General features: G+C 47.8%; 1 protein-coding gene and 1 long non-coding RNA gene across 2 annotated transcripts; one reads left to right on the top strand and one right to left on the bottom strand.

Moving 5' to 3' along the window:
• Window positions 1-4,468: 4,468 nt before the first annotated feature.
• On the bottom strand, window positions 4,469-7,896 carry Fos (Fos proto-oncogene, AP-1 transcription factor subunit). The gene is made up of 4 exons (XM_032908166.1): window positions 7,589-7,896; window positions 6,576-6,827; window positions 6,063-6,170; window positions 4,469-5,949 (listed from the first exon to the last, which is right to left on the bottom strand). The coding sequence occupies exons 1-4, from the start codon at window positions 7,727-7,729 to the stop codon at window positions 5,308-5,310; spliced, it is 1,143 nt and encodes a 380-aa protein (XP_032764057.1). The 5' UTR covers window positions 7,730-7,896; the 3' UTR covers window positions 4,469-5,307.
• Window positions 7,897-8,289: 393 nt separating this feature from the next.
• LOC116905815 lies at window positions 8,290-10,184 on the top strand. Its single transcript, XR_004388569.1, has 2 exons — window positions 8,290-8,819; window positions 10,093-10,184. It is a non-coding gene; the product is annotated as an uncharacterized LOC116905815 (long non-coding RNA).
• Window positions 10,185-24,011: the final 13,827 nt, after the last annotated feature.

The raw sequence follows: 24,011 nt of genomic DNA, 5'->3' as shown, positions 1-24,011 counted from the left end.
GGCCAGAGAATACTTTGTGACATCAATTCTTTCCTTCCACCTTCACATGATCTCCAGAGATGGCCTCGGGTCACCTGGCTCTCTTATCTACTGAGACACTTGGATAGCTGGCTATTTGTGTTGCTTACATTTTATTTATTTAACTCTTCACTTACATATACATGTGTGCATGAGTCAGTGGTGCGGCCCACCAAAGTCAGGTATGTTCGATCCCCACTCCCCCATAGCAGGAGTGGTAGGCACTTATAAGCCACTCATTGTGGATGCCAGGAACTGAATCTGGGTCCTCTGGAAGAGCCACTGGTGTTAGCAACTGAGCCATCTGTCCTGCCTGGAATTGGCATTTAATAAAGGGCCATGGTCTTCTATCCTCAAAGAAGTCTATGAGGTTAATCTTCCCTCCTAAGGTGCAGCCCTCTTATGATATTTTCATAATTGTCATCTGCATTCATTCATCTATTTACATTCAATCAACAACCCTAAGAGAGACGGTTTCGATCAAGTTACAAAAGGTCATTGTTCTCATGGGAGGAGACCTTTATTATTTTAAGTAAAATGAAACCAACATTGAATGTTACAGCTACAGGAGAAATGCTATGAATTCAATCATGAGAAAGTCATGCAGGAGTGTACACAGAAGACACCCTAGATAGAGTGGCCAGGGAGGGTGTCTAGGAGACTTGCCTTGAGCTGAGCCTTGAATGTCTTTGCCAGTTTGGACAAAGAGACCCAGGTAGAGGCTCAGTGGCACCAAAGAAACAAACAAACAAATACCCTCTTCAAGGGATGAGCACTAGACGTGTGCAGAATGGAAGGGAGTCCGTTGCACTGTGTGATTACAGGGTATGGAGACTCGAGGGGACCCGAAGAATCAAGGGTCAACTCCTTGATGTTAACAGCAAAGCCAGCACCATTTAAAGCGCCAGCACCTTTCAAGCATTCAAATGTCACTCTATCCCTTGCCCTCTGTCGAATTGTTTCAAAGGAAACTTGTGCACAGTTGAAAGGCTGCTTTTGCTTCTGTTTCTTCTTTTACTTCAGACGTATTGAAACTTGGGATCATTTGCTTAGGGTAACCATCTTAGAGTTTTTGTTGTCCCTTAATTAAACATAGCATGATTGTTTACTTGGGAATCGCTGTTGATACAAAGTAACTGTGATTAGAGCCAAAAGTACTCTTTAGTTCTGATGATCGCACAAGCTCTAGGCCTGTGCAAAGGTGTTAGGGAGCTGGTTATCCTCTATTCTACAAAGGTGAGTATTTTTTTTTCTTCCATTATCTAAAATTAATTTCAATCATTGCACAGTCATTCACTTTGCTGAAATGGCACAAGGATTCCAGGGGAGGCGATGAAGGAATTCCAGGAATGAAGGACAGACGTGGCCTGTGTGTTTGCAGCCAGATGTAAAAGATGTAACATTACTATTGCCTAACATCCTAAGGGGGCCTGGAACAGAAGCTACAGAACATGCACAGACTACTTTCTGGTTGTAAAAAGAGTGTAGGATTTATTCATTCGCCCACTGAGCAAAATGTTCCTTCATCCTGTAGTATAACTCTGAACTAGGTCTTAGAGTCCATTGGTGTCTCAGGCTTAACATGGTCCCCAAAGGGAAATGTCCCCTGGTCTTTAGCCCTTTGTGTTGCATGTTCAGGACTTGTATCAATGTTTGAGGCACTGAAGACAGGCAGGTAGTTGTTCCGCTGAAACTAGTTTGAGGCTTCATCTTCTGAGAAGGGATGGAAGTGTCCCCAAAAGAAAGGTGACATTCTTAGTCTCAGACATCCTCAGGAGCTTCTGAATCCAGAGTCTCTGGTGAGGGGGATTTGGAAGGAGTCCTTTTCCCAGACAGGGAAGATACCCCTTTCTTTTGTCTAGACCATGGAAGTAGCTGGCAGGGAGCATAGAAGGTGTCAGTCCTACAGGGGATCCCATGAACTCGGGGAAACCTTTCAGAGATTCTGTCTTCCTAGAGTTTCGGTGTTTGCCTGTGGATGGAATGTAGTCCGGGCTATGGTGACCTGGAAGAAGGCTTTGTGACAGACCTGTCAAAGAAAGGGGGATGTTCTTCTCCCGTGGTGAGTTTGCAGTTGCTAGAGCCATTCGTGGGGCCCTGGGGGCAAGCTGCTTTTCCTGCTTCTCTTTCCAATCTGGGAAATTCCTCTCAGGTTGTTATCACCTCACATTTAAAGGAGCTCATTGGGTCCTTAAAATGTTCCATCAATTCTAAAGTTAGACACCATATTTAAAGGCTATTTACCCTTTAAACAGCAGATAATGAAGCTAAGCCTAAACCTTTTTTTTTTTTTTTTCATTTAGTTTACATAAGAGTTCACAGTGTAGCCGGGACTCTCTCCTCAGCTCTAGGATTATTGGTATACCAACAAGGCCCATCATAACTCGGGACTGGCAAAAGCAGTGTGCAAGTGGAGCGTGATGTAAAGAATGTTCTAGAAAGACTTGAGTGAGTTGCTCTGAAGTGTCAATCGTTATGGTTGGAGCAGGTAGATCATAGGTTAACAGCCCAAGTGTAATGGAACTGTCATTTGAAGTTGAAGCGTAACTCGACAGAGAATGAGGGCCACCATGACCACAAAGTGATTTTCATTACCACTAATGACATGAAGGCTCCCCTTCTACCCAGCATGGGTGGAAACAATCTCTGGCTTTTAGGTACCAGAGAGCAAGGGTAGGGGATCAGTCTCCTTTCCTTTTGGTTTGCACACATGCAGCAGCATTAATTACCTGAGATGTCCCAGACAAAGGTCATGTTCTTCTTTGAGATGATAAACTTTCTAAGCTAAGCTTATCTGGAGTCTTCTGACCCTTCCCTACTGGGCTATTATGTAACTTCTTATTTACAGACTGGTTGGTCAGTCATTATTTAGGCTGCTCAAGATCTTTGAATCTGTCAGTTCCTTTTCCCCTTCTGTACTGTGAATCACACCCAGTGTTAAAGGAACTTCAGAAGCTGGAATTTGACTCTCATGGTGGCCTAGGACGATAGCCTGCTCTCTATGGAGATTAAAAAGGGTTGACTAAATGAACATATGTTAGGGTAAGGAACCAAAGCCAGGTATGATAGGACATACCTGTAAAGCCAGCACTTGGGAGATATAAACAGAAAGATCAAGAGTTCAAGCCCAGCCTCAGCTACATAGCAAGTTTGAGGTTGGACTAGACTACGTTAGACCTATCTTAAACAAACAATTGAAAATTCATTTTGTTTTGCTTTTTTTAACCAAGGGAAAACTTTTAAGGCTAAGAATGATGAGGGCTGGGAAGATGTCTGAGCAGTTAAAGGCAGTTGTTAGTCTTGCAGAGAACCCAGATTTCGGTTCCTAACACTTGCTTGGGTAGCTGCCATTGTCTCTGAACTCCAGTTCCATGGGACCCCTTGCCCTCTTCTGGCCTCTGTGGACACTGCATATGCACACGGTGCACAGACATACATGCCAGCAAAAACCCTTACACAGAAAATAAAAATAAATAGATGTTTAGGGAGGGAAGGGGGCTGGCAAGATTGGTTTGGTGGGTAAAGGTACTTGGTGACCTAAGTTTAATTCCCAGACAAAGATCCTGTTCTTCTTTTTTTTTTTTTTTTTTTTTTTCCGGAGCTTTGGACCGAACCCAGGGCCTTGCGCTTTCTAGGCAAGCGCTCTACCACTGAGCTAAATCCCCAACCCCCGATCCTGTTCTTCTTGAAATGCTTCTGGAAGTTGTCCCATGACCTCAAGTGCCGTAGTACATGAATGCCCTCCCCACATAAATAAATATATATTTTAATTATTTTTTAAAGAGGCAGTTCAGCCCAATGGACAGGAGGGGGAAGCGGCAATTGGGTTTGCAGTGTGGAAGGAAGGTGGCTTATTTCAACTATTCTTCAGTTCACTCACTTTTAAGATAAAAGTAACTCTTCCCTTGATTTCATGGGAATAAGATGCTAAACTTGCTGGTTGTCTGTAATAACCAGCACTGGCAGGGTTGAGGCAAGAGGACTGCTGGGAGTTGGGAGGCTACCCTGGACCACCTAGCAAGATCCTATCTCCAACAATACCAAAATAATAATAATAATAATAATAATAATAATAATAATAATTAATTAATGAGAAAAGTTTGCATAGAGCCAGGCTCTGTTCAAAGCATCCCTTTCCCAGGAAAATCACTAAGGCGAAGATAGGCAAATACATTTAAGAATGCTCCCTCCAGAGAAGCAGGAAGGCACGTCAGCCTTGCACAAGCTGTTACAGGCAACTCTCAGCCCCCAGGGCAGGCAGGTAGAAAATCTTAGCAATGCAATATGAACACACATATCTGTAAAATACCCTGAACTAGCGTTTCCTCTGAGTGATAAGGGAACAGAGGGCGTGTCCCCCTCCAGGACCCACCCATCTTGACAAACTGGTCTCTCTCCCAGGCCTTCCCGAAACTTCCAAAACTCTCAGAATAGAAGAGCAACGAGGTGGTCGCATTCAACTTAAATGCTTTTATTGACAATGTCTTGGAACAATAAGCAAACAATGCTTAAAATTTTTTCATTCAAATTCACTTTCCACATGTCGAAAGACCTCAGGATAGAAAAAAATAAAATAAAAATATAAATATCTGAGAATCCATCTTAATAAATAAATTGAAAACACAATAAAACGTTTTCATGGAAAACTGTTAATGTCAGAACATTCAGACCACCTCAACAATGCATGATCAGTTACATGACAATGAACATGGACGCTGAAGAGCTACAGTACGTGGATACAGCGATTTATTTCTAGCTACCGGAAAATAAAGTCCTATCTTTTCTTAGTTTAATATTGGTCATTTCTAAATTGGAACACACTATTGCCAGGAACACAGTAGGTATTGTTAAAATCAGCTGCACTAGATACAATCCAAAAAATATCCAGCACCAGGTTAATTCCAATAATGAACCCAACAGATTAGTTAATGCTATGAGAAGACTAAGGAGAAAGAGAAAAGAGACACAGACCCAGGCCTGGCTCACATGCTACTAACTAACAGCTCTCAGGTGTCACAATACACTCCATGCGGTTGGCTTTGATTTTTTGTTTTGTTTTTTTTTTTGTTTTGTTTTGTTTTTTTGTTTTTTTGCTACATCTCCGGAAGAGGTGAGGACTGGAGTCCAGATGTGGATGCTTTCAAGTCCTTGAGGTCCACAGCCTGGTGTGTTTCACGCACAGATAAGGTCCTCCCTAGGTCTACGGGAACCCCTCGAGGGAAGACGTGTTTCTCCTCTCTGTAATGCACCAGCTCAGTCAGTGCCGGCTGCCCTGCCTTCTCTGACTGCTCACAGGGCTAGCAGTGTGGGCGAGCTCAGTGAGTCAGAGGAGGGCTCGTTGCTGCTGCTGCCCTTTCGGTGGGCAGCTGCGCAGCTGGGGAAGGAGTCAGCCTCGGGGTAGGTGAAGACAAAGGAAGACGTATAAGTAGTGCAGCTAGGAGTGCAGGTGACAACGGGAGTGCACAGGGGCTCCAGCTCTGTGACCATGGGCCCCATCCCCAGGGAACTGCTGTGCAGAGGCTCCCAGTCTGCTGCATAGAAGGAACCAGACAGGTCCACATCTGGCACAGAGCGGGCAGTCTCCGAGCCACTGGGCCTAGATGATGCCGGAAACAAGAAGTCATCAAAGGGTTCAACCTTCAGCTCCATGTTGCTAATGTTCTTGACCGGCTCCAAGGACGGCTTGGGCTCAGGGTCATTGAGAAGAGGCAGGGTGAAGGCCTCCTCAGACTCTGGGGTGGTAGCCTCAGGCAGACCCCCAGTCAAGTCCAGGGAGGTCACAGACATCTCGTCTGGGAAGCCCAGGTCATTGGGGATCTTGCAGGCAGGTCGGTGGGCTGCCAAAATAAACTCCAGTTTTTCCTTCTCTTTCAGTAGATTGGCAATCTCGGTCTGCAGCGCAGACTTCTCGTCTTCAAGTTGATCTGTCTCCTGCACAGAGGTGGAAGAAAGCATAAGACACAGGTTTGCTCAAGGACCCTGCCCCCATAGTCCCAACCTCCAACTTTAATAAAGTTTCAGGAGCAGCAGCTGGTTCAACCTACCGCTTGGAGGGTATCTGTCAGCTCCCTCCTCCGATTCCGGCACTTGGCTGCAGCCATCTTATTCCTTTCCCTTCGGATTCTCCGTTTCTCTTCCTCTTCAGGAGAGAGCTATAAGAAAAGGACCAACAGTCAATAAGGTGGTCTGGTGTCACCTCTGTTCAGTCACCCCAGTGAAACTGGCTCCTACAGCACCCGCACCTCTCACGGGGAAGCAGTTTTTCTAACCTGCAGTTGGCAGGCTGAGTGTGATTTGCATTTAAAGTGAGATCTTTAGGAGGGGAACAAAGAAGCGCCCAAGCTAGAGAATGTGGTAGGAAGCTGTCAGGGAAACTAGAGTATTTCTTGGGGCCAACTGTCAGTGTCTGACGAGGGTGGGAAAGGGCTGCAGCCACGGTCCCTGGTCAGGAAGTGCAGTCAGGAGCGTGGGGTTTCACCCTCTCTACTGTGTCGTCTGTGCGTCCGTCCCCTCCGCCCCCCCCCAACTCCCCGCGCAGGTCCAGAATCGCTATTCACCTGCTCTACTTTGCCCCTTCTGCCGATGCTCTGCGCTCTGCCGCCTGACATGGTCTTCACCACTCCCGCTCTGGCGTAAGCCCCGGTCGACGGGGTGGGGAGTCCGTAAGGATGGGGCGCTCTGGTCTGCGATGGGGCCACGGAGGAGACCAGAGTGGGCTGCACCAGCCACTGCAGGTCTGGGCTGGTGGAGATGGCTGTCACCGTGGGGATAAAGTTGGCACTAGAGACGGACAGATCTGCGCAAAAGTCCTGAAACAAAACAAAAAGAGGAAAGCGGAGGTGAGCGAGGAGGTTCCAGACACAGGTGGAGCAAGTGGCCCTAGTGTCGCATGAAGCAGGGAGAGAGAAGCATTCTGGTCAGAGACTGCTTGTGTCTTCCTGTATGCACTTCATCCGAGATAAAAAGGTCTCCCAATATCCTCTATCCTCCCCTGAATTCCGCAGCTCAGCCTTTCTCCTCCATCCTACTGCTGCGTTCCCGTTATCCCTTCAGCATCACTCGCTCGAAAGGGGGTTTGTTATAAATATCCCTGACGTCTGCGCTGACGCAGGCGCTGCTCCGGAGTCTCCAGAATGAACTCGCTTTTTATCAATGAAACTGCCTTACACACCGGCTCGCAGCACCCTCCTCCCTCCTCCCTCCTCCCTGCTCCAGGCTGCCCCGGGAGGGGGGATTGCCGCCGTTTGCCGCCTCCCAGGCTCTAGTTAGCGAGTCTTTGCTAGAGACTTGTTGGCCCCGGCTGATCTCAGAAACAAGTCACCGAGAGAAGAGCGCAGGACACTCAGAGTAAACCTGCCGCGCGGGAGGGGGGGTCACTAAGTCTTAGTATGACAAGTGTGCACGCGCTCAGACAAGTCCTGGGTTCCCAGGCTAGGGCTGCTCTGACCGCGCCAGTCTCCCTCCGGAGCAAACAAGGAAGACCCCTCCTCTTCCCTGACAGTCACACCCCAGTGTGCCCTCCTCGGCGACCCCCAGCGCGGACCTGGCGACTGCACAAAGCCAAACTCACCTGTGTGTTGACAGGGGAGCCCATGCTGGAGAAGGAGTCGGCTGGGGAATGGTAGTAGGAAAGGCTGTCCCCGGCCGGGGAGGCGCTACTGCAGCGGGAGGATGACGCCTCGTAGTCGGCGTTGAAACCCGAGAACATCATGGTCGTGGTTTGGGCAAAGCTCGGCGAGGGGTCCAGGGGTAGACACTGCTGGGAGCTGCAGAGCAGAGCTGGGTGGGAGCGCGGTCACTGCTCGTTCGCGGCTCCGCCGGCTCTATCCAGTCTTCTCAGTTGCTAGCTGCAATCGCGGTTGGAGTAGTAGGCGCCTCAGCTGGCGGCTTTATAGAAGCGCTTGAATGGCTTAATACGTCATGAGCGGAACAGAGAAACTGGAGGGGGGAAATCGCTCCCGAATGCCCTCTGCGGGCGCCCTGTCATCAACTCTACGCCCCAGGCTCTCAACCCCCGTCTCAGTCTGTAACTTTCACCTATGAGTGTTCACAATTGGGATCTTAGAAGGTCTCCTGGACCCTCCGCATGTAGGATTTCGGGGATGGTTCCCCCCAGGACAACAGGGACCGGCCGTGGAAACCTGCTGACGCAGATGTCCTAATATGGACATCCTGTGTAAAGGAGGGAGGGATTGACGGGAACAGCTCGCCGGCTGCAGCCAACTCTGAGGGTGCAGCGCAAGGGGGGAGCGGGGGCCGCGGCCGGGGGAGGGGAGGCGGGAAAGGCAGAGAAGGCGAGCGAACATTCGCACCTGATTCAATGTGTACTCTGTTCCCAGGGTCAGGGGATGAGACCGGGGGTCACCTCCTTTCCATTGTCCAGCAATCTGGAGCTTTTTTTAAAAAAGTCTCTGGTATTAGGAGAAGCAGGCACGCAGCCCTAAAGGCTCCAAGCCTCTGTTCCCAAAGGAAAGCTAGCCCACATCAGACCTCTCCCCGTCCCAAATCAGTGCAACATTAGGTCTGAGGTTGGAAGCAGTAAGTGAAGGATTCTAAGTAAGTATTCAATAACCCGCTTTACCTACAATACTGAGTTCATTCATACATTCGTGTTTTAAAGGACGACAGCACCCACTCCCCGACCACTTAGAACAATCAGGGTGACTGTCCCGGGAGACACTGACGGATAAACATTGTGCAAAACCACCCTGCAAGGATGCCTGAAGGGGTCGTTTGCTCAGTTTTGAGCGGAGGCCAGAGGGCGAGTGAAGGCAGGGGTCTGCTCAGAATTACAAAGTGAGGTGATCTCCCGGGAAGAAGGCAATTCGGTGCACAGGGGAGGTGGGGACCTGAATCCGTGCAGCCTGGAAACTGCGCTTACAAGGAACCCGCAGCGGGTGATTTTCCAGTTCGGACTTGGGGGGGGGCGGGGGACGGGGGAGGACGGACTGGAAGCACGGTTCCCAGCTGTGCAGAGATGTTGGCGTCTGGGACCTGAGCACAGCTTTGAGTCTTGGAAGATGGAACTTTGGAGATACCGGGTGCTTCGGTGTAGAACAAACACACCCCTACTTGCCCTCAGCCTCCTGTCCTTCAGCAGAGGACAAGCCGGGTTAGACTGACTGGGCTCGGCCCCAGAGCGCTGGTCACCTCTGGGAAAGGAAACCGCAGATCCTCGCAGAACTCATGTGTCCCCTCTTCTCCATTCTGTGGATCCCAGGGGTCAAACTAACCGGTGGGCATTCCGAGACGGACTAGAGAGGATTGGGGCAGCGGATGGATCTTCAGGGGCCCAAGAGGTGCAGAACCACAAACCTGCCCTGGGCCGCCGCACCCGGGAGCTAGGCGATTTTGCTATAGATAGTAACAGCGAAGCGGCTGTTTACAGCAACACAGCGCCGCCAGGGCCGTCTCCAGGCGACGCCGCGCGGCCGGGCTCACGGTCCGCCCATCCAGGCCACCCGCCCTCCCTGCTCCCCAAGAGCCGTGGCCTCCCTGGCCAGGCTGCGGCCGCTCCGCCGACTGACATCACCCTCGGGTTGGGGGGCCGATCCCGGCTGGCTCCTGCCTATGCGCTAGCCTCCATTCTTAGAGATCCAAACCCAGCAGGAGCGGGGAGGGCAGGGAGGCGGGGATTCGTGGAAATAGGCCACTTGCTATTTTTGCATTCCCTGTCACAGGCAGAGGTGAAAACAGAATTTCATCATTGTATGTCATTAGTTTATGTTGGTGGGAATTTAGGCGCTTTTTTTTTTTTTTTCTCACTCGAAAGAGGGGGAAGGGAAAGAGGACAACATGATGTAGAAACGCAGGCTTCGTATAGCCGGTCAATCCTGAAGCGATTTCGTTGGCCTTCTGCTCTCTGTGAATTCTAGTCTGTCATGTGCTTTCACTGTTCTTTACTATGAAAGGAAGAGACAGAAAGATTATGCAGACCTCTTCCCTCTTATTAGTTTCGACAAAGTAGGTCAACCTTTGAATTCCTGGTTCTGTCTGGCCTTGCCTTCCACTCATAACCACATCTCAGGGGCTCTTGGAGAAAAACCACAGTGATTTGATTTATTTCCTTTTCAGGTTTGAAGCAGCTCTGGCCAACACCTCAAAGATGTGTCAAGATTTTATATCCAGGATTTATCTCGTACATCACTTACTTTGGCAATTAAAAAAGAAAAAAAAAAAAAGGTCTTTGGGTGAGCCTTGCTCCTCCAAATAGCTTGTCTTTTTTTCCTTCTTGGCAACATTATGGCCGGAGAGTTGGACATCTAATACATCTGTCCTCTGAAAAGGACAAGCCAGAGACTGGAGAGATGACTTAGTGGTTAGAGCACTGGCTGCTTTTCCAGAGGACCCAGGTTCAAGTCCCTTGGCCACATGGCTACCCCACAGCCTGTGAGTCCAGTTCCAGAGAATCCAATGCCCTCATCTGGCATCCCTGGGCATCAGGCACACATACATTGTACATACATATATGCAGACAAAACACACACACATATATATATTATATATATGTGTATATATATATATATATATATATATATATAACACAATACAATTTTAAAAGGACAGACCATTGTGTTGTACCTTCTTGTGTTTGCCTAACGAAGAACTATAGAAGGACCAGGACTAGGGTAGAGGCTGGCACTTCCTGTAGCGAATGGGGTGTACCTATCCTTACCTTCACACGGAGCCAGCCTCTGGGAAAGATAGATAAGTAAGTCAATAGACTGTTAAGTGGCTTGACAGATCTAAGAATGGAATAGCCAGGGGCACAGTGAGGATTTCGAGACAGAATTCAGAGGAAGTGACTGCAATGCAGAGTGGGGCCTAGAACATCTCCCCTTCAGGTAAGACCAGGACTGCAAAGGTCAGATCATCATATGGGATCCAAACCCTCTACTCAGATCCTCCTGTCTCCTCCCCGACCTATAAGACACTCTTACATCTCAACTTGTTCATGGCCCCCATTCATTAGTATAAACGTCACACCTTAAGAAACAGGGCAGACCGGGGGTATGACTCAGTGGCACAGTGACTCCTGATGTGCACAAGGCCCTCAGCTTGATCCCACCACTACAAAACCTGATAGCAAGCAGGAAGAAGAAATTGTGCCAAGTGTGTTGGCACAGGTATTTACAGCAGCATTCATCACAGTAGCCAGAAACACCCGCATCCATCAACACAAGTCGGTTTTTAAAATATGGTGTACACGGACAGCAAAATAGTATTTTCAGTCTTTTAAAAAATCTGGGGTTGGGGATTTAGCTCAGTGGTAGAGCGCTTGCCTAGGAAGCGCAAGGCCCTGGGTTCGGTCCCCAGCTCAAAAAAAAAGAACCAAAAAAAAAAAAAAAAATCTGTTATTTGCAATAATATGGCGGAACCTAAAGGACATCATGCTAGGTAAAATAAGTCAGACACCAAAAAAACACATAGCATGTGATCTCACTTACATTTGAAAGATCAGTGTGGAACTCTTGGAAGAAGAGAGTAGAAACCGGATTACCAGGAGCCAGAAGAAGAGGGAAAGATGGTGGGCAAGTAGAAAGATACAGTTAGGCAGGAAGGATAGGTTGTGGTCTTGTATTAATAGACCACACACACACACACACACAAACACACACATATGCATACATGCATGCTCACACGCATGCACACACACATGCATGTGTACACATGCACATTTACACCCACACATGCAGAAGCACAAACACGCACAAGCACACAGATTTTCATGTTTTAAAACAGGGCCTCAAAGCTGGCCAACATTCACTACATACATAGCTGAGGATAATCTTGACCCCCCTGACCTCCCCACAAGTGCTAGGATTTCAGACACATGCTGCTAAACCTGGCTAATTACATATATTTCAAAATATCCATAAACAGAAGAAAGGATTTTCGATCCCTCTATCCACAAAGAAATTATAAACATTGGAGATGGTAGGGACACTAATTACTCTGCTTTGATCATTACGAAAAATATAAATGTATTAAAATACCCCACACACAAATCTATACAGTGAGCTGCCAATTAAAAATAAACTTTTTTTTAAAATAAAAAATGAAGCGCACTTGATATAGCCTGATAATAGAGACAAATCGTCCCCAGCATGAGAAATTATCTTTGTCATTTGCAAAGGTCAGAGCAACTTTGAGGCAGGTGTTTGAGCTCCACATTGCCTGGTGCTGTCTCCCAGTAGGGCAGGGATTCCGTGCCCTGGGCAAGCCTGAACGGAAGCACCCCAAAATTGACAATGAATCCTTATCTGTGTGCTGAGTTCCTCTCACTGGAAATCAAGAGCCAAAAGGCTACAGAATCTCTAGTCTGGCTTTAACCCAAATATAAAATAAATTCGAGGTGGGTATAGTAGCTCTGGGCTGTAGCCCCAGTGCTCAGTCAGCTGAGGAAGGGGGATGGCTTTGGATCTGGCCTACCCAGGGAGTTCCAGGCCAGCCTTGGTTACAAAGTGAGACTGGCCTTGACTTACAAAAAACAAAATGACAAGAAACAGCCAAGTCAAAAACAGGAGCTGAGGAGCCGGGCAGATCACTGTATAGATTTGTGGGGGGAGGTATTTTAATACATTTATATTTTTCGTAATGATCAAAGCAGAGTACAGCCCATGCCTGTAATGCCTGTACTTAGGTGTGGATGCAGGAGGATCCGAAGTTCCAAGTCATCCTTGGCTACACAGGGAATGTGGGGTTATCTTGAGCTAAAGGAAGAAATGAAAGGAAGGGAGAAAGAGAAGGAGGGAAAAGGAGGAAGGAAGGGGCCATTTCTCTCAGCAGATCCCATGCAGGCTCTTCTGATTTTGCTGTATGGCGTGGTGGGGACGGCAGGGAAACCTGACCAGCGTCAAGACAGTTCGGTAACTTTCTGAAGCTGGGTGTGCATTGTTTAGCCTGTGCTATTGCAACATTAAGTGAAAGGCTGCCGTCCGCGCCACCTACGTAAGTGCTGCCGCACATGCCCTGTCCCCAGCGTGCAGAAGTAGTTATTTATTTAGGGAAGTGTGGTCTAGTGGTGGAGGGCTGTGGTCAGAGCACGAGACCAGTCAGCAGTCAGGAAGATGTGCACACCAGAATCAACTCTTCTGGTGACTTGAGAAAGCCTCTTCTCTTTTGCACTCTTTTGGTCATTTCTATGCTTCCCCCAGCCCCCCTTGGACACAAGGCCACGTGGCAAGTTCAAGGCCGGATTGGATTACATGAGACTCTATCTCAAAAAGCCAAGGGGACAAGGCTTACGCTCTTGAGTGTGAATAGTCAGAAACTGGGAAGGACAAAATACACAACACGTTTGGTGCTATCCTTCAGCTGGCACAGGCTATGTGGCGTAACATACTAGTGGATCATGGCGGGTGGAAGGTCAAAGGATCAGACTCCCTCTACCTCATGAGAAGGGCTGCAGTGCCCGGACCTAGACACCGCATTGTCTACAATGACAGTAACTGTTGAAAGTATTCTAAATGTGTTCGTTCTGAATGTCTGGACTCGACCAGAAACGTCTCACCGTCTCTGCGAGACTCAGATGAATGGGGGCCCAACACGGGGTCTCAGGGGCCCAAGGCTAGCCGTCGTTTGCCTCTGCTTGCGAACAAAGCCCCAAGTTGTCCCTATTTAGAAGAGCACAGGCACAGATTTGCCCACTAGCACCACCCCACGCACCCGCCACCACTGCGGCTAATTAGTACAAGTGATTTAGCCTCTTTGGGAAGAATTCTGTTTTCATTCTGAGCCACTCTTGGCTTTCTGACAAGAGATGATGCTTCAATAGGAACCCCTTCCTGCTGCTAATGCGAACACTTAAACAAGGCTGTGGGATGCTAGAAGCAGATCCATCTGGAGCTGAGGAAACCGGGTGGCTTGGGTGCTGAAGATCAACTCGCTTCAGCCCAAACTCGCTACGCCTTCCACCACCAGCGGCAGAACCCCACACCCGTCTCTCTGCCATGCCGAGCCACGCTCCAGAAACAAGAACACACTATCAGACAACAAGGGAGGTCTTCTTTGGATTCTCGGCTGCTCCATCGTCCTGAGCTGACCTCCTGTGGTTCTGGTCAGCTTAGCTGCTGGGATTCCAAAGGAACCTCACATACGTCACCAAACCTATAGGACAGCAACACACCCTGAGAAACCTCGACTGCAGGGCTCCCATCCAACGAGAAAATCTCACCATCACCATGGGCAGGGCCAAGGGTGGCTTGAAAGGGCTGGCACATGACGTGCGTCAAGGCGTTGAGACATCTTATCCATCATCTTTCTTAACAGAAGCTGAAAGAGGCAGACTGTCGGAATGCCAAAGAAATTCTTCCCCAACTGGGAAAAATCCCAGTTGGGAATGCAGAGTGAAGCTGCTCTCTGGCTTGTCCATCAGTTTCCCCTTAGATGTGGCAACTTTTTTCGTCTTACTGTTGGATTATGTCCTGTAAGAAAACTTGCAGCGGTAGCTTACTGCCAGCCTGGGTCTGATTTTCTTTTGCTGCCCTGTTTACCTGCAGAGTTAGTGTTAGAGATCACTGGTGAAATTCTAAAAGGGACTCACCTAAGAATTTCATCCTCAAGGCTGGAGACGGACAGGAACCTCACTTGCCTAGAGTGCAAAAGGCCATGGGTTCGAGACCAATACCAGAACAATTTTTTTTTTTTTTTTTTTTTTTTTACCTTTGAAATCTGGGCTACTGTGGATATGAAGTCATCAGGGCAAATGGAGACAGATCCCCCACCAGCAGATTCTACTTCCTCCTTTAAGGGTGAATTAAATCATGGCTCTGAACAGACCTGCTATCCTACCCAACTCACCCTGCTTAAAACTCGATTTTTAAAAATCAAACATACAAGCAAGACGCCACTCCTTCTCGTGTCTCTACATCCGCTGCACCCAGCCCTTCACCTAGCCTCTGACCTCAGCTTCTAACACTTGCCCTCCCGCCATTCCAGCCTCGATGCTGTGCTTTTTCCTTTGCTGAATGACCTCAGCTGTTTCTGTAGCAGGACCATTCCTCTCCTTGCTTCCTTTTGCTCCAGACACTGACCTCTTGACTCTTCCTCTAGCAATGACTGCTCAAATGTCACCTTCTCCAGGAAGCCTATCACGGCCCTCCTCCAGCATTGTACATTCCGTGCCTTCTGTCACACTCTGTCACACCCCTTGGTTTTCCTTTTACCGAGCATTTATTACTCATTTGTCCATGTGCTTTTTCATCGTCTTCTCCAAGTAGATCCTGAGCTCCTGAGTATCAACCTTCACGAGGCATTGGGTAAATGCTTGTGAAATGGAAGGACGTTAAGGAGAAGGCTAGTGAGCCTTGTAACTAAGAGAACAGCATAGTTTTCCTTCTTTGGATAAGAAACTGTTGTTTGGTTTTGGGGACAAGGCTTTACTGGGTAGTTCAGGTTGGCCGCAAACTCATGGTGATCCTCCTGCCCCTGCCTCTTAAATGTTGGAATTAGTACAGAGAGTTGTAATGGGCATTACCCTCCTCAGCAAAACCAAAACCCTGGTTAGCATATTCATGATCGATATAGTTCAAAGATTTATCAACCCAAGACATACACACACCTGTTCTTAGGACTATACATACCCATCATCCCTGCTCTCTCTATGTTTCTAGCATCTGGTACCCAGACAGGAAGATCTGAGGTACTTTCATTTTAAAACCATAACCCTTCCACCCATGAATAATCAATGAGACCCAGCACGCATGAGAACTTTACAACATACACATGCATACACACACATGAATGAGCACACACATGCTTGCAAGGACACAAACACACACGAACACGCACAAACACACATAGTGTATACACACACACGTACACACACACACACACACACACACACACACACACACACACACGGCAAGATTGTCCTGGGTTATAGCCCAGATTCACAAATTTAATTGTAACACTACAAGTAACTTTTTTAGAAAATATTTGCACATAAAAAATGTAACAAACGTTTAAATTTGAAAGCACTCCTTAGGTATACTAGGTGGTGGTTGTAATCCCAGCTCCGGGAAGGAGGAAACTTGGGAGTTTAAGGACACCTGGGATTGATCATGGCAAGACTCTGGTTACAGAGGCATGGTAAAACGTGTATGGACCACACCTTTTAATAACAGTGCTTGGGAGGCAAAGGTGGGCAGATCTCTGTGAGTTCGAGGCCAACCTGGTCTACACAGGGAAACTTTGTCTCAAGACAACAACAACAGCAGCAGCAGTAGCAACACTTAAACAGGCTGGGCTTACTGGTGCAAGGCTATAATCCTAGCTACTCAGGAGTGTGACACAGAAGCAGCACAAGTTGAATGCAGCGAAGTGAGACCCAATTCCAACATTAAAAAAAAAAAAAAAATGAACAGGACTTGGAGAGTAGCTCAGTGGTCAAGCATGTGCGAAGCCTTGGGTTTAATCCCCAGTACAGCAAAATCATAAACAAAGACACTTTCACTACCCTAATACTGAAATGACTAGCTATCCTTCCCTAGTAATTCAAAATAAAGGCAATATCGAGCTGATACAAAGGTTTTATTTTTTAAAAAATGAATTTACAAAACTGTAAACCACAGCACTTAGGATTTAGAGTCAAGAAGATTAGAAGTCTAAGGCATCCTGGACTATTATCATACAGTTCAAAACCAGCCTGGGATATGTGATCTAAAACACACACACACACACACACACACACACACACACACACACACACACACACTTTACAGTATGCTGAGATCGTGCCAGGACATTGAGTTCCACAGAGGGAGGAGGGAGGGCTGCTTCCCCAGTACCAGGAACAGCACCTAACACAACAGGATAAAGGATCCAGGTCTCTTGTTTCTTGGTGAATAGCCCTGTCCCCTGTTCCAGCTGCTGGCTTCTGGGAGCAATCTGGCTATGACTGAGCAAACTCAGGGGGCACTGTACATTAACTCCAAAGAATAAATCCACACACCCAGGATTGCTGAGGCCCCAGATGTATCCGTACATCAGCCCTACAGAGCCGGTCTGCTGTTGTACGTACCACCTTGTGCTCCTGCCTGGTTCACACACGCACATGTAGCATGAAGGCATAGCCCTCTGTCCAGACTCATCAAGTGGTTTGGAATAAGTCCTGGGATACATGCCCAGAGGCTGTCTGTGGGTTAACAGTCTTTGCTTTTGCCCGGACTCTGCTTGCTGCAAATAGGAAATGTGTGTGTTTGTGTCTGGTACGTCGAGTTCATTTGAACTCTGGGCTTCATCTGGCAGATGCCTGCCTGGATTCAGAACTTGGAAAAGAGATAAGCAAAGGCTTGTGGAATAGTCTGGAGGGTAGAAAAGAAGAGAATAGAAAATAAATAATAAAGACTCTGACGGGCACCCCACTTTTCCCACATCGGTCCACTGAAACAGTTGATCAAAAGGTAATTCCGAGCCATGCTGGCCAGAAATTCTCCGGGCCCTAAGCCATTTCCTGGGACAACTCCTTCTCCTCTTCCTCTTCCCTTCCCTCTTCCTGTTTTGTTCTGTTTTCTGTGTTTCTAAGTCAGGGTCTCTCTATGTAGCCATGGCTAACCTGTTACTCACTTATATAACCTCAGGTAGTTTTGAACTCCTGGAAATCCTCCTGCCTCAGCTCTCTGGGTGATGGAATTATAGGCAGGTACCTGCCTGGCTCTTTCTAACCATTTATGACTCGCACAGTAAAGCGACCATATGAAGAAGCAAAGGGTTTCACATTAAATGTCTGAGTCTTATGTTTGGGTAAGGGCAGCTATGGGGCATTTATATCATGCATCTAGTCTGAGATAATTGAGTTGTATTTTTATCAGATGACCCTGTTTTGTTTTCTACTTCCCAATGGTTTCAGAATTCCCTATGGGGAAGAAAGGGGTTTTCACATCCTTCAAAATATCATTTCCTTGTATATGAGCCAGAAGGTACTGAGACAGGGTGGGCCTCTGCAGTTAATCCTTCCTTAATTCAAATTGTGCAGACTCCAGTGTCCTGCTCCTTGCAGTCACTGAACACCTTTGGTGAGCACCTACTCTGTGTAGATCACTGGAATCCATAGGGAATAGGCGAGCTTCCTAACATAAGGCTTATTGTCTGATAACGATAAACAGAAACACAAAACAAAACAAAAATCAGATGACAGTAAATACTGAGGTGCTAATGACAGACATCTCATCAGTGGGCCAAGGTGCTTGTCACTCAAACCTGACTACCCAAATGAATTTGATCCCTGGCACCTAAAGGATAGAAGAGAACTGTCCCTGCAAGGATAACTGTCTGACTTTCGGTATCACTGTCTGTGTCTCCGTCTCTCTGTCTCTTAGACACGCACGTGGGGGAAGAGAGACTTTTCTAAAGTAATGCTGAGTTTAATTGAAAGTGGAAGACTGTGTTGTGTTGTAACTCTGTAGCTACTTTGTGAAGGGTAAAGCTAGCCCAGGGTATGGCGGTGCACACCAGCAATGCCAGACCTCGGGACACAGAGCAGGACTGCTGTGAACTGGGGGTCAGCCTGGGCTTAAGGGATTCCATCAAAAGAAAGGAAAGGAGGGAGGGAGGGAGGGAGGGAGAGAGAGAAGGGGGGAGGTAGGGGAGGGCAAGAGAGAGGAAGGGGGGGAGACAGATAGATAGGATAACTCCTTCACCCACCCTACCAAGCTGCAGTGGGACACCCCGCCCCTGCTGTCTGGTGACTCTCCCTTTCCTAGACCTTAAATGCCAACTTTTTGGATCCAGACTACCAAATTTGGAAAATTCCCAGCTCCTTCCTCGCTTCATTTCCTCCCTAGCTGCCCCTCCACTTCAAACAGGATACGGACAGTTTCATTTCATTCTCATGCTAACATAAGCCCTCATAGAGGGTATCACACTCAGTGTGGTGATGGTATGGTGGTTGGGGCCACGCTTCTCTGTAGTTGAGGGGGTCTTCAAAACAATGAAGTCTGTCGTGCACTCACTCTACCTCAGGCTTTGAGGTCTCCCAGGGCTGTTTTACAGGAATGTGGAAATAGGCACATTCCACTTGGCCCTTTGTTGGAAAGCTACTGACAACAGAGTTCAGCTTAGAATTTGTGCTGTAAAACCGCAGAACCAAGCTTTCTCACCCAGGGCAAGACGTCCCTGAATTCTTGCCCAAGGTTTGATGGAGTGTGTGTTGGGGGAGGGGGGTGGGGTTTCTTGGGAAACCGTTGCAAATATCTGCTTCTTGAATTTTTTGTTATTTTGACTGCACTGAGGGCTTTTCCACAAGCCACTATCAAATCCACCCATCTTCAGTTCCTGTAAATATTATGTCTTCACTGTGCTATGTGAACTATTTCGCGACTGGAATATGAACCCGAGGAGGAAAGCTTGCTAATGGGAATGACATAAGCAAAGCGTTAAAAGTGCAGCGAGAGAAAAGTCGGTAGCAAAGGGCTGGGGGGTGGGGGCGGGTGAGTGCTGGGCGAAGAGGGGGGAGCTCCAGTCCCAGATGGATTATCCAAACCACACTCTATTATTTAAATCCAGCCGCAAATGTATGCTGACATATTCCTGGGGGCACGTGGGTGACTTTCATTACAGCAAGGACAAGAAGTCGAGTTCAGTTCCCAGAGAGGTCGTTTCTATCATAGCGACTACTGATGGTTCCAGGCAATGGAGACCCCGGGAAGCCGAGGCAGCCGAGGCAGCCGAGGCAGCGGCGACGGCTGTCGGGTCCTCTGCCAGTGAATCCCCGGAAGAGAGAAGACTCTAGGCAGCTGCTTCAGTGGAAGGAGCTGAGGCCTCGATTCGATGCAAGCTCACGCACATCTGGGATGTAAAAAGCGTTCCTTGTCTTTGGGCAGCCCCGAATGTGAGGACAGTTGGGGAAAGGCCTGAAGAGTTAAAATGTGCCACGAGTGCTGTCCTTCCGTCCTCCCCCTCCCGCTCCCCCAACCCCTTGTCTAGATCTCAAACTTCAAATGTCATCTTCACATGTACTCCTGGGTTCACATGTACCCAGGCTGAGTTAAGGAGTCTTTTAGAATTCCTCATCCAGTCCGAGGTTTTCCACTGGCTGCACTCGCACACCGTTTATATACATACACTCGTATGTGTGAAGGAACCAGCCCAAGATCAACCGCATGCGCTCGGTGAAGAGACCTCTGTCGAGAGGAGGTAGTTCCTTCATTGCCCTGTTATACTAGGGACAGAACCCAGGGCCTTGCACACGCTAGGCAAGTGTTCTACCACGGAGATACCCCCAGCCCTGACTTCCCTTTTTATTTTGAGACAGGGTCTCACTAAGTTGCCCTTTGAATTTAGCCTTGAAATCACCCGGAAGTCCCAGATGAATTTGGAGTCCTCCTGTCTCAGTCTTCCAAGTAGATGAGATTATAGGTCTGGATCACCGGGCCTGACTGATGATTCCGTTTATTTACAGATGTACCCTTGAACGCTTCAAGAGGCCGGGTTCTAGGAACTAGTAATTGTTGGGTACGTGTGTTCGTGTGTTCGGTGTCTACTGCCCAACTCCAGAAAGGCAGACAGACAATCCCCTGGGGCTTCATTCATCATGGGCTCTCTCCAGTCCAGTACAGCAGTTGCCACATAATAGCTGCTCAGAAATACACTTTCAGAGCCGGGAGAGATGGCTCAGCAGTTAAGAGCACTTGTTGCTTTTTCCAGAGTATACGAGGTTCCCAACACGCACGTTGGGAGGCTCGCAACAGCCTGTAACCCCAGCTCTAGGGGATCCAACACCCTTTTCTGGCCTCTTTGGGCACCTGTATAGACATGGCATAAACACACTGGCACAAAAAATAAACATTTTAGAAACTCTTCGGAGTCCGTGGAAATGCTATTAAACGAGCTTGTGCTCACTGAAGGCTTGCTCCAGACTCATGGTAGGATAGTCACTGAGATTAGTATTTTACTTCATTTGGTGATGAGTTTTGTTAACCGGGTTGTTTGGGCGGCTGAACCTGTTCAATTATTTTGTCGGCTAAGACAAAATCAATGTGAAACCCAGTATGGCTCAAACTCAATCATTCTACCTCAGCCTCCTGAACATTATAGGCACGGATCACCACTCTTCACTTAGGTTCCTTCCTGCTTTGTTTTTTTAATACTGATGTTATAATCGCCAAACCCACAGTAGATAATTGGTCTAAATATTCTCTTCACCTCTTCGTTGTAGTGGAAGAAGTGCCCTGGTGACCTAAGTAAATTTGTTTCCCTTAGGTACCTACCAGGGAGAGAGTCCGATAAGAGAAACTCAGGCTTGTGGGCCTTAATTATATTTACATTACAGAGAACTAAATTATAGCCTCATCTTCCAGGTATATTTGACAACACTTATAATAGCACATGTTTATAGTTATACATGTTTATTTACAAAGAAATTGGTCTAATATCAAAAAGATAAGTTCCACATAGAGATTTTTGTAGGGTTTAGTTTGCTTGTTTGTTTTAGGGTGCCTGGGATTGCATCCAGGCTCTCTTACATGCTCGGCAAGACCAGCACTCCATAGAGTTTTATTTATCTTCATGTGTGTGTGGTGTGTGTGTGTGTGTGTGTGTGTGTGTGTGTGTGTGTGTGTGGTGTCTGTAGTGTGTGTGTGGTGTGTGTGGTGTCTGTGTGTGTGGTGGTGTGTGTGTTTGTGTGTGTGTGTGTGTGTGTGTGTGTGTGTGGGTGTGTGTGTTTGTGTGTGTGTGTGGTGTCTGTGTGTGTGTGTGGTGTGTGTGGTGTCTGTACTGTATGTGTGTGTGTGTGTGTGTGTGTGTGTGTGTGTTGGGGGGCATTTTTTCCTGGTTTCAGTAAGTTCATATGCAATCACAGAACGTGTAAAATGCTTCCACTTCTAAGAAAGAAAACTAGAAGCAGGAAAAAATGGGCTGAGGTTTCTCAAGGTGCTGGTCAAACTGGTTCTGCCAGTATCTGGGTTCTGTCCTGGGACAGGAGGTAAAAGACAGGCTCGTTCCCTATTCTGGGAACTCTGCCTGGGAGTTCCTGTTGTTTAGCTCCATCAGATCTGAATGAACCACACATAGTACAATCAGTAATTCCACCTCCCCACCTCCCAGAGGTTAGACCCTTAGTGTTTATCTAGGTAGGAAACAGGCAAAGCAAGGAGTGGACCCACTAAAGCCAGATCCGCTGGCCTCCAAAGTAGAAATAATTCCAAGGGAATTAGTCATAATATTGTGTTCCTATGCTGTGTGACATGGGGAGATCAACTTCATCTTCTCACCCCAAATAGGAGACCCCAGGACAGACCAAAGCACGGGGACCATCGAAGTCCAGCTTGGTGAGCCAAAGACCCTCGTTGGGGTTATTTACAGGAATATGGGTGAGAGGTTACTCAAAGGAGCAGCAATGACTCAACGACAGCTGCCTCACCAAAGCCCACCCCAGCATGGGTGACAGACAGGTCACATCAAGCTGGGAACCAGCACTGCACAGCCTGCAGGCAGCTAGCAGGTTGGAGAGGGTCCTTTCTAACTGGAGATGGGCTGCTTTCCGTTTCTTCCAGTCCTGAGATCAGTCTGTTTGTTCTTGTGTGTGTTTGTTTTTCCAGACAGGGTTTCTCTGTGTAGCCCTGGTGGTCCTGGAACTTGCTGTGTAGACCAGGCTGGCCTCAAACTCAGAGCTCTGCCTGCCTCTGTGGTGCTAGAACTAATGCGTGTGCCGCGAGCACCTGGCTTCTTAGAGCGTCTGTCTTTTGCAGCTTTTCTCCTTTCAGCCACTTCTTTGCATTTCAGTTTGTCTGAGAGTCTTTTTGAAAGCTCTGCTCCTCTAGTCTCAGAGGGAATCCCATGCATGGCGGGGTGGGGCCTGGTGAATCTGGTGAGTTTCAGAGACTTCCTGAAGCTATTTCTAGTTGTTCACTTTCCTGCTTGAGGGTGGAATGTTCCAATTTTGAAAGAAACTGTATCCTGATAATGGTAAACTGTCCTACTAGGGTTATGTGACTCTGTTTTATTGGCGACCCAAAGATTCTAGTGCGAGCAATGGATTGGTTTTGTTTTTGAGATAGTCTCACTGTATAGCCCAGACTGGCCACAAACTCACAGAAGCCCAACTGCCTAACCTTGTCAGTGCTGGGATTGAAGGCACACGCCACTATGCCCCCTCCAAGAAGTAGTTTGGTCCTGTTTGTTTGTTTGTTACTTTTGATACAGGGTCTGACGCTGTAACCTGGAGTCAGACATCCTAGGCCTCTTGGTCTCCCCAGTGCTGGGACTCCAGGTGAGAGGCACCATGCGAGGCCATACACAGTTCTTGAGTTGGACTTTTCACTTCTCTTTGCTTCTCACCACCTCGAACTCACCATGTAATATAGGAAGACCTTACCTTTCTGATCTTTTCATCTCTTGAATGCTGGGATTATCTGTGTGCACCACCACATCCAGCTTATGAAGTATTGGGCTTCATGCAGGCTGTGCATTCCACACATTCTACCAAGTGAGTGACATGCCTAGAGCCTGGCCTTGAACACTTACGAAATATTTTTAAACCTGAAAATTATTCTGCTTCATGTTTTCAACCACCCCTGTGAGAAGTACTAGGGGAACTCATCAGATCTGAGAAGCGTGTGCGACTGACATCGACACACCTACTTTTATATCTGAGGAAAGTCAGCGTAGAGAGCACAAGCAGAGGGGTTGCTTCCCACCCTGGCTGCGGTTGGAAGAGGTTCAAGGTACACGTGTTTTAGGTCACTCTTCCCACACATCCTGGCCTTGGACAAAACTTTTGCTCTGGAAATCTGGGGGTAGAGGCTCCACTCAGCAGTGGGACGGAGAGGTGCTGTGGGAGAGTGTGCCCAATCATAATAGCCCCAGCAGTTGGTATTTCCACAGTGCCTACAAGGAATCACCCCATCCATTCAGCCCTCTTCAGTCAAAGCAAACACAGGGAGTGCCCAGGTCCCACGTTACAGAGCAGGAAACACACTGGGGAAATTGATTGTCCTGTGGTTTAAGAAACTCAACCACGTGGAAGGTCATCACGGTCCTTTGGTTGAATTGGA

This window comes from Rattus rattus, chromosome 7 (assembly GCF_011064425.1).
Source record: "Rattus rattus isolate New Zealand chromosome 7, Rrattus_CSIRO_v1, whole genome shotgun sequence".
Taxonomy (NCBI): Eukaryota; Metazoa; Chordata; class Mammalia; order Rodentia; family Muridae; genus Rattus; species Rattus rattus.
Note: the sequence above shows the minus strand (reverse complement) of the source record. Positions and strands in the feature narration are given on the sequence as shown.

What these genes read in the sequence shown, in the direction of transcription:
- Fos (XM_032908166.1), bottom strand. Translation starts at nt 7,729, where the DNA reads ATGATGTTCTCGGGTTTCAACGCCGACTACGAGGCGTCATCCTCCCGC. An exon ending in GCTCCCCTGTCAACACACAG is followed by an intron (nt 6,828 to 7,588) that starts GTGAGTTTGGCT and finishes GTTTTGTTTCAG; the next exon opens with GACTTTTGCGCAGATCTGTC. An exon ending in TGACAGATACCCTCCAAGCG is followed by an intron (nt 5,950 to 6,062) that starts GTAGGTTGAACC and finishes ACCTCTGTGCAG; the next exon opens with GAGACAGATCAACTTGAAGA.